This window comes from Boleophthalmus pectinirostris, unplaced genomic scaffold (assembly GCF_026225935.1).
Source record: "Boleophthalmus pectinirostris isolate CB_2022bp ecotype Guang Dong unplaced genomic scaffold, ASM2622593v1 HiC_scaffold_18, whole genome shotgun sequence".
Taxonomy (NCBI): Eukaryota; Metazoa; Chordata; class Actinopteri; order Gobiiformes; family Gobiidae; genus Boleophthalmus; species Boleophthalmus pectinirostris.
In genome coordinates this window covers 26,495,863-26,510,032 of record NW_026571133.1, presented here as the reverse complement: position 1 = coordinate 26,510,032, position 14,170 = coordinate 26,495,863, and the positions used below count along the sequence as shown (strand labels likewise).

At 40.8% G+C, this 14,170-nt stretch overlaps 1 protein-coding gene across 1 annotated transcript; it reads right to left on the bottom strand.

Annotated features, from left to right (window-relative positions):
• Positions 1-144: 144 nt before the first annotated feature.
• On the bottom strand, positions 145-13,736 carry LOC110157503 (proprotein convertase subtilisin/kexin type 5-like). Its single transcript, XM_055154179.1, is given in 39 exon segments — positions 145-663; positions 877-1,075; positions 1,311-1,411; positions 1,547-1,764; positions 2,019-2,196; positions 2,267-2,506; positions 2,991-3,233; positions 3,303-3,517; positions 3,603-3,801; positions 3,907-3,990; positions 4,384-4,584; positions 4,825-4,967; positions 5,118-5,160; positions 5,284-5,352; positions 5,500-5,640; positions 5,643-5,699; positions 5,786-5,922; positions 6,087-6,189; positions 6,400-6,515; positions 6,702-6,840; positions 6,958-7,061; positions 7,302-7,386; positions 7,700-7,890; positions 8,006-8,108; positions 8,194-8,310; positions 8,398-8,534; positions 8,750-8,938; positions 9,145-9,265; positions 9,354-9,457; positions 9,540-9,640; positions 9,712-9,918; positions 10,160-10,332; positions 10,410-10,495; positions 10,695-10,753; positions 11,019-11,162; positions 11,272-11,433; positions 11,786-11,890; positions 12,654-12,748; positions 13,697-13,736. Coding segments are annotated over 39 exon segments (5,631 nt in total). The 3' UTR covers positions 145-181.
• Between the last annotated feature and the right edge of the window lie 434 nt (positions 13,737-14,170).

The following is a 14,170-nucleotide window of genomic DNA, read 5'->3' as shown; positions in this document are numbered from 1 at the left end:
CAAAATAGTACTCTGAGGTTAATACAGTGAGGTGTATTGCATCTCGAGTACACAGTTACTACAGAATATAAATAGCCTTTCATGCCTCATTTTGTAGATTCACATTCAATGAGGGATAAAGAGGCCTTTCCCTCGGGCCAGACACAAAGACACACAAAGATGTATGACTTATTCTCCTCTTTCATCGAAAAGTGTAGCTCTCATCGTCATACTCCAGCTCATCCTCATTGTCGTCTCCCAGCTGTCCGTATTTGAACTTCCTGTACACAGTGCCATCCTGGCCCATGTACACTATGTCCTCATCATCATCGTCGTCATCGTTGTTCTTACTCCCCAAGCGTCGGTCACTGAAGTCCACCATTTGGGACTCCTGGAAGCGGCCACTGCATGAGCCTGCATGTCCACTGTAAGAGGTGGAGGAGGCTGGACTATAGCCGTGTCTGCTGCCTCCCCCTCCAAACCCGCCTGAGCCCAGCTTCTCATAGCCACGAAGGGGAATGTCCCGGGCTGCACCTTTTGACCGCGAGTGTCTAATGAGGAAGACAATAGCCACCAGTACAACCACCAGTAGAACACAAGCAGTGATGAATACAGCTAAGTTCCCTCGCTCCTCCTCTTCTTCATCATTTCTGAATGGTAAGTTCGTGCTGACGATACACTCTCCTAGAAAAAAATGCAACAGATTATATGCTGTAAAGTAACTATATATATATATATATATATATATATATATATATATATATATATATATATATATATATATATATTAATGAATGAATGTATAATCATACTATAATGTACATTAATTTATTCACCTTAGAACTGTTTGCCCTGCATGTACAATAAACCAATTAGCCAAACAGTTTTTCTTCATACCTTGAGATTCAGTGCAGTTACAACAGTCCTGCTGCCGTTTATTATCTGCCCCATCCTTGTTGTCATGGCTACAACAAAGCAGACAGCGCCCCCCAGGTTCGAGCATAGCCTTAGGAGGACATGAGGTGCAGCTGGTTGGACCTTGGCCCCAGCACTCCAAACACGAAGCATCACAGTCTTCACAAGCCAGCTCCATGCTCTTAATGAGAACAAATGAGCTTGCATGAGGCTATTTTATCAGCTACTGAAATAAAAATGTGCTGCTTCTTGAACTTTGTCATTTTTTGCTTGTCTAATTCCTCACAGGCATACATAAAAATTTTAATAGAAAAATGTCAAGCTACAGGTTCTTATGTCTATATAGTTATATGCTATAGGATAATGGCATATGTTTAATTATAAAATACTAGAACTTTAGTAACTAGTAAATTTACCTCTATTACAGGATACTGGCCCCTGTAGCACATTGATTCGCACATCCCATCTGTCAATCTGTATCCAACATGGCATGCCTGACATGAATGTGATTCTTTTGCTAAAGAGGACAAACAACATTATTGTGAATTATTGCAATAAATTATCATATATTCTTTCTTTTATTCTTTAAATTATTCTATTATTCTGGTTTGTATTATAGTTTGTCACCTAATCACTTCTATCTTTTACAAACCTGAACAAGCTTTGCAAGTGGCATGACAAGGCTCGCAGGTCCCGTGCTCAGCATCATTGTAGTATCCTTCAGGGCACACAGGAAGACATCGTCCAGCTTTGCGCAAATAAACTAGGCCCACAGTACAAGTAAGGCAGCTGTCCTCTCCTGCGCCAAGACACTCACTGCAACTGGGGTCACACTTCTCACACATCCTGGAGGCCGGGTTTCCATAGTGCCTGCCACATTAGTAGTAGATGTAGATGTAGTAGTATGTAGTATAGTAGTTTAGAAGTTTACTGATTGTGTTCCACTGGCTTGTAACATTTGACACAACTTAATTTAGATTTTTCCCAAATGAAACCTAATCAACCACAGCACATCAGAAAAGGTTGGGGTATTTTTAAGACGTTGTTTTCAAGGTCAAATCTTTATGACCACTCAAAACACGATGCACGGATAAAACAGATGGACAGTGTGAGGATTGAATTACCCATGCTGGCAGGTCTCAACACACTCTTTGGCCTCAAGGAAAAGACTGGATTTGCAGGAAAGACACTCGTGGCTGTGTTTTCCCACACAGGACTCACAAGAGGGATGACAATGTTCACATTTTAGTCCCATATCATCCTGGTAGTAGCCAGTTGGGCATCGATCCAAACAGGTACCATCTGCAGAGATATTATCCAGATAAGCAGCCTCAGCCACAGGAAGTGCTGTGGTTTTCAAGTACTGACTTACCGAGCATGAGATGACCCTGGTTGCAGGTCAGGCACTGATTTGTACCAGGCCCAGAGCACCTGTGGCAGTATTTATGACATGGATGGCATTCCCCGCTTTGGTCCACATACTGTTGATCTGTACACTTTGAGTGGGTCATTGGAACACAGTGACTATGGCCCTCCAGTCTGTAGTCATCTCTACAACTAGTACAAGAGTCACTGTATGGCCCAGAGCAAGTGAGGCAAGAGGCATCACACTCTGTTTCAAAAAGTCAAAAGGTTAAAGCTGTCAAGTGGCAATTAGTCTGAGTATAATATAGATTATCTGATGAAAATATTTGTAACTTCTAGGGCTTTGACAGAGCTTCATCCATGCTTCACTAAAATATACTATTTTACTTCTAACATGTGCTTACATTATATGAAACTTAAATTCAATTGCTTTTGGATAGCATTGCAGAACAGTGTGTATTTCTCTGGGGATCAGACTGCACATGAGTTTGGTGCAGAGTGAGTGAGATTTGACAGCTGTCAAATAGAGTGTTATTTTTGGTGCAGACAGTTTAAGTTCTAGTTTAAGAGAATGTATGAAGGACATTGGCTTGTATAAAACATGAAATGCAGTTTCAGTGAATGTGTTGTTGATTTGCTGTAGTGAACAAGGTGAGGATTTTGAAATGCATGAGAAATGTCAGATAATATTGCCAGAATGAAAGATAAACAGTTATTTTTGTGTGTGGCACCTTTACAGTCTCCTGAGATGTCATCCTGATAGGTGTGTGAGGGGCAGGATGTTAGGCATGCCCCATTGTGCAGCGTGGCTTGAGAGTCCATGCAGCTATCACAGTCATTGCTGTTTGGTCCGTCACACAGTCTACAATCAGGGTGGCAATGGGAACACTCCCTTTGCTCCGTATCAGCAAATAACCCATCGGGACAGTCTAGTACACATAGTCCCTCGAGCAGAAAATGATACTCTTCACATTCTGTGCAAAGATGTTAATGCTAAGTTACAAGATAATCATAATGAAAACAGATTCAAATATTTAAAATACCAATGCATTGTCCAACTGGATTGCACTCTGCACAAGCAGGTGGACAATGGTGACATTCTCCATTTCGGACTGCATGGCCTGCAGGACAGTCCTCCACACAGAGGTGTTTGTGCAGAAGAAGAGGAGAATCACAGCTTAAACAGTGGGTGCTATTTTTTAAACAGGAAGCACATCCTGCCTCACAACTTCGACACACTAAACCAGCAGGATAACCCCTGTGAAAAAATTTAAATATTATTAGACAGGGATTAAACACTACAGTAAAAGAATGTGCAATTGAATGTTTTGTTGATTTTTAACCTGAGACATTGTTCAACACATTGGCCATTCTGAAGGTATAATGGAGCATTTCGGGTGCTCTGGCAGCGTGTGCAGTGCTGAGCGTCCATACATGTCAAACAGCCAAAGGGGCACTCTTCACAGACACTGGATATCCGATCTGCAAAGTATCCCCCTGGACACTTCAACACACATGACTGCTGTGGGCTGAGAAAACGGCCTGACACGAGAAAACATTCGTTAAATGTATGGCGGTTTGCATATCCAGAGGTCCAATTGTTAACTTGCACAACAACACAGCATTGTATTAAAAATATAATGATACCTTTTGCACATTTTGTACACTGATTTTTCTCATCTCCAGAGCAGGCCTCACAGGAAGGGTGGCAATCCTCACATGCCCCATCATCTGAGAATAAGGCCCCCCCATTATATTATTCTACAAATCAACAACTAAATTGATCTAACATAATCATACACATCATCATCAATTTAACATGGACATTCAGGAAGTGCTGCTGTTAAAGTAAAGATTTAAAATTAACATTAATCATAAAATGTAACAGATGAAAATGTGAGGACATCTCCCACTCTACACTTAGTTTAACTGCACTAATTAAGATGTTCTTGTTGTTTAAAGTTTTGAAATAATTCTTTGGAGAAATTAAAATTGACAGTGGAAGTGTCATGCAGACCAATTACCTTCAATGATTTCTTGCTGCACCTGTGAAAGTGCCCAAATCCCTGCTTCATTATGGTCGGACAGTGGGATTAGTAAAAGACATATATATATAGTTCTTACCACTGCGATAGGTTTTCATGGGGCAGGCTTCATGTTCAAACACACACAGGCCATTTTCCAGCGTCTTTCCTTCCTCACAGAATTTACAGTCATCTTCCTCTGGCCCACTACAGCTCACACAATCTGAATGGCACTCCTCACAGTCATTTGAGTCCTCATCACCATAGAAACCATCAGGGCACACTTCAACACATCTACCCTCTGAAAACAAGTAAGCATATTTGCTTTTTAAAATATGTTTAATGTGGACAAATTGTTTGTTTTGAGTTACTTTATATACTGTAATACTGTGTATTTTTCTTTATATTAATTAGTAAGCATGGCAAGCATGTAGGGCAGTATACATTTTGATGTTGAAACTGCATTTGTGTAATTCACTATAAAATGTTGCATCAAACATTAAGCAACATATGGCCATCTAACCTGAGGCAGTGGTCTTACCTGATAAGAACAGGTCAGTTTCACACCAGTAGCACTCATGTTCGTCACAGCTCACACATTTCTCATCACATGGGATGCAAGTCATCTCCTCCTCCACACTGTACGTCTTTGCTGGACAGTTTTTGAAGCAACCTTCCTGAAAACTGATAACAGATGCTTGAACATTGAAACCCTGAATTTCTTTTTCAGACACATCCAAAACACACAGAACCAGTTCATCAGTTCAAAGATAGAAATAAAGTAAGAGGTACAGCATGTTCTGAGGGGATCACACGGAGGGCACACAACCTTACTTGTAAAAACCCTCTATGCAGGACAGGCAATGCCTAGGGTTATCTGTTAAATGCAGACAAAAGCAAACTCTTCATCAGACTGGAACAACAATGTTAAATCATGAAGCAAGGTAGGAGCATGATTTGAAGCTCATAACTTTCTGAAGGTTAAAGTGCAGTGACTTACATAAGACACACTTTTTGCAGCCTTCTTCGCAGGCCATGCAGTCCTCATAATCTGGATCTTCCACCTCCCCTGAGAAAACAAGCATGGAAAAGACAAGATGGTGTGAGTATGGGGTAGTTGGGGCAGGTGAAGACAATGTTTTTAAGGTCACTCTGATGTTCCTGTCTCCAAGTCAGATAACCGCAAGAAAATAACTCAGATGAACACATTGGTTACCTTCTCCACACTCCAGCTTGCTGCACAGTCCATCAGAAACATAGTAGGAGGAGTTACACTTAAGGCAGTGGGTGGGGCTAGAGCACAGTTTGCAGTGGTCAGAGCATGGCTCGCAGCTTTTCTCTTTAGTGTGGTAAAAGACTCAGGGCAGACATCCACACACTGGCCCATGAACAGGTATCGATCCATACCAAACTTGTCTATACAAAATGAAAATGATGTTCTGAAACTGCTCTAAACAGACAATCAATACCAACATAATGTGAGCATAGGCTTTTGTCCTTACCGGTGTCACAGCTGGTGCAGTTGGCGGGTCCTGCATTTGAACAGGTGGCACAGGTGTGGTCACACATGTGACACTGTCCTCCTGACTGGTATTTGCCTTTTGCACAGTTCAGAACACAGTGACCTTCATCCAGAGATCTATAACCAAAACAACACAAAATACTATCTTAGCTACCACAGCACAACTTTCAATGGAAATGTATATATTACATTTTGTCCATTTCTTTTCAAATGCAGTAAAATATGGATTGCATTGGGACATTGTTGGGACACTGTTCAGACTCTGAATCAGTCCAACTCACCGTGAAGAGGAACAGCTGATGCAATCATTACTCTGTGGTCCTGTGCACTTCAGACATGTAGCATCACATGCATGGCATTTCCTATTACTGTCTGGATACTCGCCTAGTAAACATGCCAAGATGAAAAGTTAGGAATTAACCTGAAACTAATTAAGCCTTTTAATAACAAGCATAGCATACTATTTGTTTTAACAACATTCCTTTTGGCTACACTAGTTACTTTAAAGAATAACATATTTTCAGTTCCCTTCTGAGAGTTTGCTGTATATCTGAACTCAGTGCAGTATGTCATAAAAGGTACAAGCTGACTGACCCTCTTCACACTCTGTGTTGAGCACACACACTCCGCCCTGATGGCTATGACCACTGGAACATCTGCTGCAGTTCTCCGGCTCTGGTCCCACACAGGCCGAACAGCTGGCGTCACACCTGAGGAATAGAACACACAACCCCAAAAAGACCAGAAGTCCATAAAGGGATTAAAACTCCTCCCATCCACCCAAAAGCAAACTCCAGCATCAAAACAAGCATGAACGCAGGCAATGGAGCCAAGGCCAAGGGCTGCAATCAGCAGATAAACAAACCACCCACACCTGAACACACACCAATGCTCACCTCCTACATATCCTCTGCCCATAAGCTATCTCTGGGCTTGGCTCTGTGGCATAGAAGCCAGCGCTGCAGGAGTGCACACACCTCCACTCCTCCATTAAATATCCTTCTGCACAACGTTTGCAAGACTCAACCCCTGGGCCTGTAGTCGAATGACACATCATTTTTAAAGTCACTTCACAAGTTCACACAACCCATAAACATCAATGAAATGTACAATGCTTAACATTTATAACATAGGTGGACTTTTGACACCCACCTGCACAAGTAGCACATGCTTTGTGACAGGGCTTGCATATGCCTTCCTGTTTGTCATGGTAAAATCCTGCTGGGCAGCTCCGCAAGCACTGATTTCCCTGCAGACTGAAGGTGAAAAGAAAGGTGACATAGACAATCACTGAACAATGACTCATTAAGTCTGGTCTTGAGGGCACAGAAAAAGGCTATGATTGGTATGTTTTCCTTCTTCACAGATTACGCCATAAGAAAGTAAATGTGTTTGTAATTGTGCTGCACATAATTGATTATAAAAAAAAAAATTACAAAAGAAGCACAGTTTTCAAATAATTAAACGTATCAAATGCATCAGGTGATTGGGTTTACCTTGTGTCTTGTTTGCATTCTGTGCAAATGCTGAAGGTTGTGCACTTGAGGCAGTTTTCACTGCACTTCCTGCACATATTTGCATCTGTGAAGAAATGAGAACACACATCAGTCTGATTAATCTTTCACTCACACAGCTTTCAACTGCTCTTTTATTAGCCAACAGTCCATTCACATCACATACTTCACATGAGAATAGTGCTTCTCTTGTTATTTTTATCCAAATATTTAGAAATAAATCTATCTTTTACAATTGTCAGATTTAAACACCCATAAGACATTTCACACAAGTAGAAACCTACAACAGGTGTCCAGGTGTTCAAACAAAGAGAGTGTTTCCATTGCAGTTCATAACACACAAACATTCAGATAGTAACTGATCAAACAGAAAATACGACCATGGTCGAGATAATAGCCTTCTCCACAGATGGTTGTGCAGGTGTTTGTGCCCTCAGTTAAGTGGTGCCCAGATTGGCAAGTTGTGCACTGGTTACTTCGACTCCCAGTACAGCTTTCACAAGTCGCATAGCACCTCTTGCAACGACGACGGTCACCCCAAAATCCCTTTGGGCACTCTGATACACACAGCCTCGAGAAGCACAAATTATGTCAGACATCTTTTTGAAATGTATGTATTTCCTCAAACATGTAGACTAACAACAAGCTAACTATCTAATTATAATTACATAAAAATTTTGACTAACCTAGTGTTGTTTTTGAATTTGAGAAAAAGGTGTAAGCATGTTACACACTGCTGTGGGCCAGGTCCCTCACAACCGTCACTGTTGCATTCTGCATCACAGGGTCCTGTAAAAGACATGAATAGCTAATCTTACATTTTAGATTTAGGGGACTGTCATCCCAAAGCAACAACATCAAGATTATAACTTACCATTATATTCTTCCAAAAGATCATTATCAATAGGTTCTGCTGAACGCACACTCTTTTGAGGCACATATGGATGCTTTGCTGTGCCATAAATCACCAGAGACCATTTTGTTAAAGCCCCTAGAAGTACCACACATACTACAGTTAGTTTCAAACTTCTACTGTGTATTAATGTAACTTAAAATACAGTGAAGGGATAGGGCAAACCTAGATATGTTATGTTGTGTGATTTGGATGAAATATCATTTATTTTCAAGGTCCATTTTCCTTTTGCAGGCTCTCCCCAGCAGTGAGTTGTCATAAACTCCCAATTCTGAAAGCCCTCACTGGAGGTGTCTAGTGGCCTGAATAAAGATATTATAAATATTAAAATAAATGTTAATTTAAGGTATCTAACACGTTGCTTTCCAAGAACACTTCAAACCTGACATCAGAAATGATGAGCCAACCACTTGTACATTTTTGTAACATCATAATCCAAATCTTAAAATGTGAATATATAAAACACAAACAAAAAGAAAATATTAAGGACAGCTCTTGAGATCCCACTCTTAGCTACCTGTGTGCTAGCAGCTCTGATATGGTGCCAGAGGGAGACAGGAGTCTGATGAAGAGGTTGCCTCTACGGTGGTGATTGATGGTAACACGGACAATGACATGCTCCACATAAGCCACGTGCTGCAGAGGGTTGCCAGCACAACCTGTCGTCTCGTACACAGATGTCAACACAGAGCCTGGGTAAATAGTCCTGTCAACAGAAAAGGAAAGCAAAGAGAATGAAAAACAATGAGAATGAAAAACTACAAACACAGACCTGCAAAATCAAAAGAATAAAAACAAAGGAGCAAGAGTGAGCATAAAGCAGTGTCAACACAGAAATAGATAAAGTGTGAAAAAAAGGCGAGGAGGGATTGGAGAAGCCCAAAGCAGGGATCGTTTGTTGTTGCATGTTACCTGATTTGCTGCACAGGAGCCTCTTCTACACACATATGCTGTGAAGGGACTTGTTTCCAATGTTCACCCTCTTTAACCATGTGCTCTGCATCCATCAGCCCAAAGCCATACAGATGGCTCACTAAGGTATGATACATTAAATATTAAGACACTAAATAACAGTCAAACTTGCATTAAATACACTTCAAGTATATAGCTTTTTGGAGAACCTCTGTATCCTGCTCCATTTATTCTCCAGTCAGGTGCTTCAAGATGCTCCGTCTTTGATGTGCGAACAATAATATGCTGGATGTCTCTCCAGGTTAGCAAAGGACTGACAAAAAAAAAAACAATATATATTTATCTATGCCATTTTGTCCTCATGTAATGTACCGGTTTGTGGGATGGTTATCTACTTGGCCTCTAAAGTGAGAGCAATGACACCTGCTGCCACAGAAGCAGACAGGGAAGATGCTGGGGGTGTCTTAACACATGTCTGATGTTCACCAGCAGTCATCTATGAAGAGTTTGATAAAGAACATTATACAAAGAGTACAATTAGTAGATGTATTATTTTTCAGTTCTCACCATGGGTTTCACCTCGCTCCCAGAGTAGGCTGTGGCTAAAGTCGAGGGACACCGCTCCAGAAATCCAGGCCTGGCCCCGCTCCACATGGTGGGGCTTATAGACACAGTGTAGATGCTGCTACTGTAGCCATCACAGGAACAGTGGTCACCTGACAGTCCTCCATTCCCTGAGGCCCAAACAAATATTGAGCCCCTACCATGTCGACCCTAAAAATGTAAATGTTATTATAAAGGATAGTCCAGTCAAATAAAGTTACAAGAAATAATAATAATAATCTTGACTGCTAATTCAAAATCTAGATGGAGACAACTCCAAATGAAAATGACAGTACAAAAGACAGACTGTAAATGTAACATATTTACAAATCTGGAGTTACTTTCTGCCACACTCGGGAAGACAATCCAAGAATGTGTTCATGCTAAATATGGTCACAAAATATTCTCTCACTGTTTTGATGCCATATTGCAGTGCCATTTTTGCCAAAGGCCCTGGTCCCTCTAGAGTGATGCCATCATCTTCAGGTCCCCAGGTGCCCAAGTAAATATCTATGTAGTGTGGTTTGAAGCTTAGTGATTGGGCTTCTACAATGTCTGTCACATCTTCACTTAACATATCAATACCTGCAAAGAAAAGCAGCAGACATGTTATGACCTTCAAATGTCCTTTATTACAGCATTTTTGATACTTCCACACACACCGCCTATTCTTGCATGAAAAGAAACTCCAAGTGTGCAGTGTGAGCTGTTTGCAGCAGCAATGATTCCGGCATATTGAGTCCCATGGCTTTAGAGAAAGATGGAGAACGTGAGGTTAGATGCATATGTATGAGTGAAAGATGGGCTATTTCTGTTACATCAAGACACTGAGAAGACAGAATCCAGAATAGAGAATTTGCATCTATATCTGCATGTAATTACCAAACAGAAAGAAAAGCATGCATTAATTATAGAAAACTGCAGAACAGGTAGATATCAAAACCTACTAGTTAGAGATGTGATGTGTTTGTTTAGGTCTGTTTGCATCATGGCTGGCGAGAGGATCCTAAGCAAAAGAAACAAGTAACATCACAAAATGAGACATCAGCAGCGTCTATTTCTGTAAGACAAATCACAAACGTCTTTTTTACAATAAAGTAGATGGCACCTTACAGTAAAGTAGATGATAGATTTCATGCATATTCTCTTAGTCCAGACTGTTGTTCCAAAAGCTACATGCAGTATTTGTATACTACACACTCACAGCACTGCCAAATTGTCTATGATTAATATCCCTTCTTAGGAGAAAGGTGTTCTCTCAGGAAACTCACATAATTTGACTTGAGATCCAAATGCGCTCCCTCTATCCCATCATCTAGAACAGACACTACAACACCCTTCCCACTGTAGCCTCTTTTCCACGCTCCTGCAATGTTCATGTAAGAGCGACAACCTGTGCCCCTGTCGCTGCAATGCTGTGAAGCAAAAAGCAAGCTGTCCGTTAGATAAGAATAACTCTCTATTTTAGGTCCTGTCTGTCTGAGTTTCTTCATACTTGATTTTAAAAGGGAAAATCAGACTTACAATGAACCACAGGCTGCTCCACTTTGGGTCGTCAAGGTGCAGAGGCGTCGTCTGTTTTGAAGGCAGATGGAAAGAGGAGAAGTGTTTGGTAGAGTAGATTTGCCTGACCCCAGAGGCCGTCTTTGCCCTTTTCTGAACAACCTGCTGCTGGAGCCATTCCACCTGAGAGAGAAAGGAGCAATTGAATTGTGGTTGAAAAGCCAGTCACATAATGACTGGAAGATTTTCTCCTGTTTCTTTCCAAACAAGTCTATTAGACACTGAATCCACTGTGTCTGGGACACATGTGACGTTTCACCAAAGCGTCTACAGTACTGTATTTCTAATGTGAATTTTGTGAATGTGTCAAGGGTAAGATGCTGGTCACATGTAGAGCGCAGACTGTATAAAATATACATTCAGTCTATGGTGTAGAGACTATTGCTTGTGTGTCATTAATTGGGAACGTGGGGACACAAAGTAAATTAATAATGCAGCCAAGTCTTCTCGTCCTCCTTTTATCAGGTTACTTTACCTTAGTCTCCTTGGAGACAGCAAACGTGAGTCCATCATTGGACATGGTGGATTGTTTTGCCGTCTCATTGTGCCAGAACCTGTAATAACTCGTCAGGTCTCCAACCTGACAACAAAGACATCATTTGAGTTAAATTTTAGCTGAAGGCATGTTAATGCTCGTCATTGCTCTGTTACTGTACTAAAGACCTTTGAATTATGAAAGTGTCCTTGCTATCTTTCACACAGAAGGCTACCCTATACCTGTGGTGGTTTTTAGACTGAGCAACCTGATCCCAACACAAGCCACTTGGGAAGCTGCCAAAGTCTGTGGCTTTATGCATACACCTGTCCAATGACAGTGACGTAATGTGTAGAAATACTATGTTTAATAAAGCTGTGACATTTGCATAATCTCAAAGTAGGCTACATTTAACAGTGTAGAATCAAACCTATATTAGCCTACTTTTTTATTAAGACTAATATAAAAAATAATAATAATAATAATTGCCTAAATCTATTAATTTACACAGTAAATTAAACTATAATCAGTGCCGCACTTCAGTATATAGCACAGATGTAAGCCTACATATAGCCTATTACTAGGTTTATTATATTCTATATAGACCTATTAGAACTATTATTTTAAGATATTGTTATTACATTTAGCCTATTATTTCATCTTGCCTTTTGATTACGTTAACCTTTCTAGTAATATGCATTTTCGTTGTGTGACAAAGTGAAATCATTGTTGTCGCACGTTATTCAGAGTCAGACGGCGTCATTACTAAACTAAACTAAACTAAACTAAACTAAACTAAACTAAACTAATAAATAAAGGCTAGAAGTAGCTCACCGTGTCAGGTGTGGGCCCCAAGGGCTGAACCTACCTGACCCATGTTTGAAAAGCCATATTTCTCTGCAATCTCACTGACAATCGTCTGGTCCCCAGTGATTTTTATGGCCCATTCATGTGTAAAGACAGCTGCACGACAATAGTCAAGAAAGACTCCTATTAACACAATTAAAAGCATCGCAACAGACCGTAGCCCTTCCTCGGACACTGCGTTTTATCCCACGCGCGTCGTTTTCCTCAGAGGTTATTCTTCATTTGAATCTGTCAGCAGCTTCTCCTGAAGTTCCCAAAGTTGCAAAGTCCTTATAAACTGATGGCAAGAGGAGTAGTGCCGGTAGGTTTCGATTGTCTCTTCTGTGGGGGACAATGGCTATCAAATTACCACCTCAATATGGAAGCCACGGATCAGACTCTGGGCGACTCTGACGATGCAACAGCGTAGTGCAGCCTTACCTTCAATGGGAACAAAACATTTTCCTAATAGCATTGACACTTGTATTCTTGCACTTGTAGAGGTGATATTTCAGTTGGCTCATCAATTTTCACTAAGCCTGTTCTTCGAGGCACACCACCAGTAACCTGTACTACCTGTACATATAGGCCTACGGTATATGGCGGTTAGAGCATGATGTCACATTCACCCGGCCATGCTCTACAAAAATCTAAAGTATTCAACCAAGTAAAACTGTGAGACACATGACACATGTCCCAAAGTCTACCATACTGTTAGTTAAAAATTTAGTCGGAAAAACTAAGTGGGCTTAATTCTGTTAAGTCCCTCAAATAACAGCCAGACTTAACTCACCAAGACAAGCAGAGATGAGAGCACAGACTAGATGTTCAGTACAGTATAAAGTTAATTCTGGCTCTCAAAATGACATAGATGTGAGGCTGCATGAAATAGCCAACTATAAAGTGCATGCAAAGCATTGCTGTTATTGCCCAATAATTGAACATACGAGAGATGATAATATTGCAGAGGACAAGGCCTGGTGCTGGGGTAATGGATACTTGTTTTCTTCTTATTGACTCAATAGACCTTAAAACATATTGGCATATAAAACAATAGGAAAGCACCTCTTGGCTGCAGTCTGAGGACTTTGAAGTTATCTAACATGTCTTCTGAGAGGCGGGCTTTGATGTTCAGAGAGCTATTCCTCTCTCTCACACCTTCACCTGAGAATAATTGTTAAAATGTCTTCTTGTGTGTGCTCTCTGCCCCCAGGCACAGCAGCCATCTTCTCTTTCTTCCCCTCTTTCCTCTGCCTCTCACACATTTGTAAATTCTCATGACAGTGTCAGCTTCTGACACATCATATGGCATGGTGATTATGTTCACAACGTAGAGTCCCCACTAACACAAACTTATGTCATTGGTTTATTTACCTGGTGATTTTAGCAAAATAAGTCAACATAGCCTAATGGTTGTTTTTATGGCTGACAGGAAGAATATATTAATGTGCGTGATGTTTCTAGTTGATCACTGATTAAAGAACATGTGAAAGATTCACTTTATGACTTCACCCACAGGGGGTTCATATACTAATATAA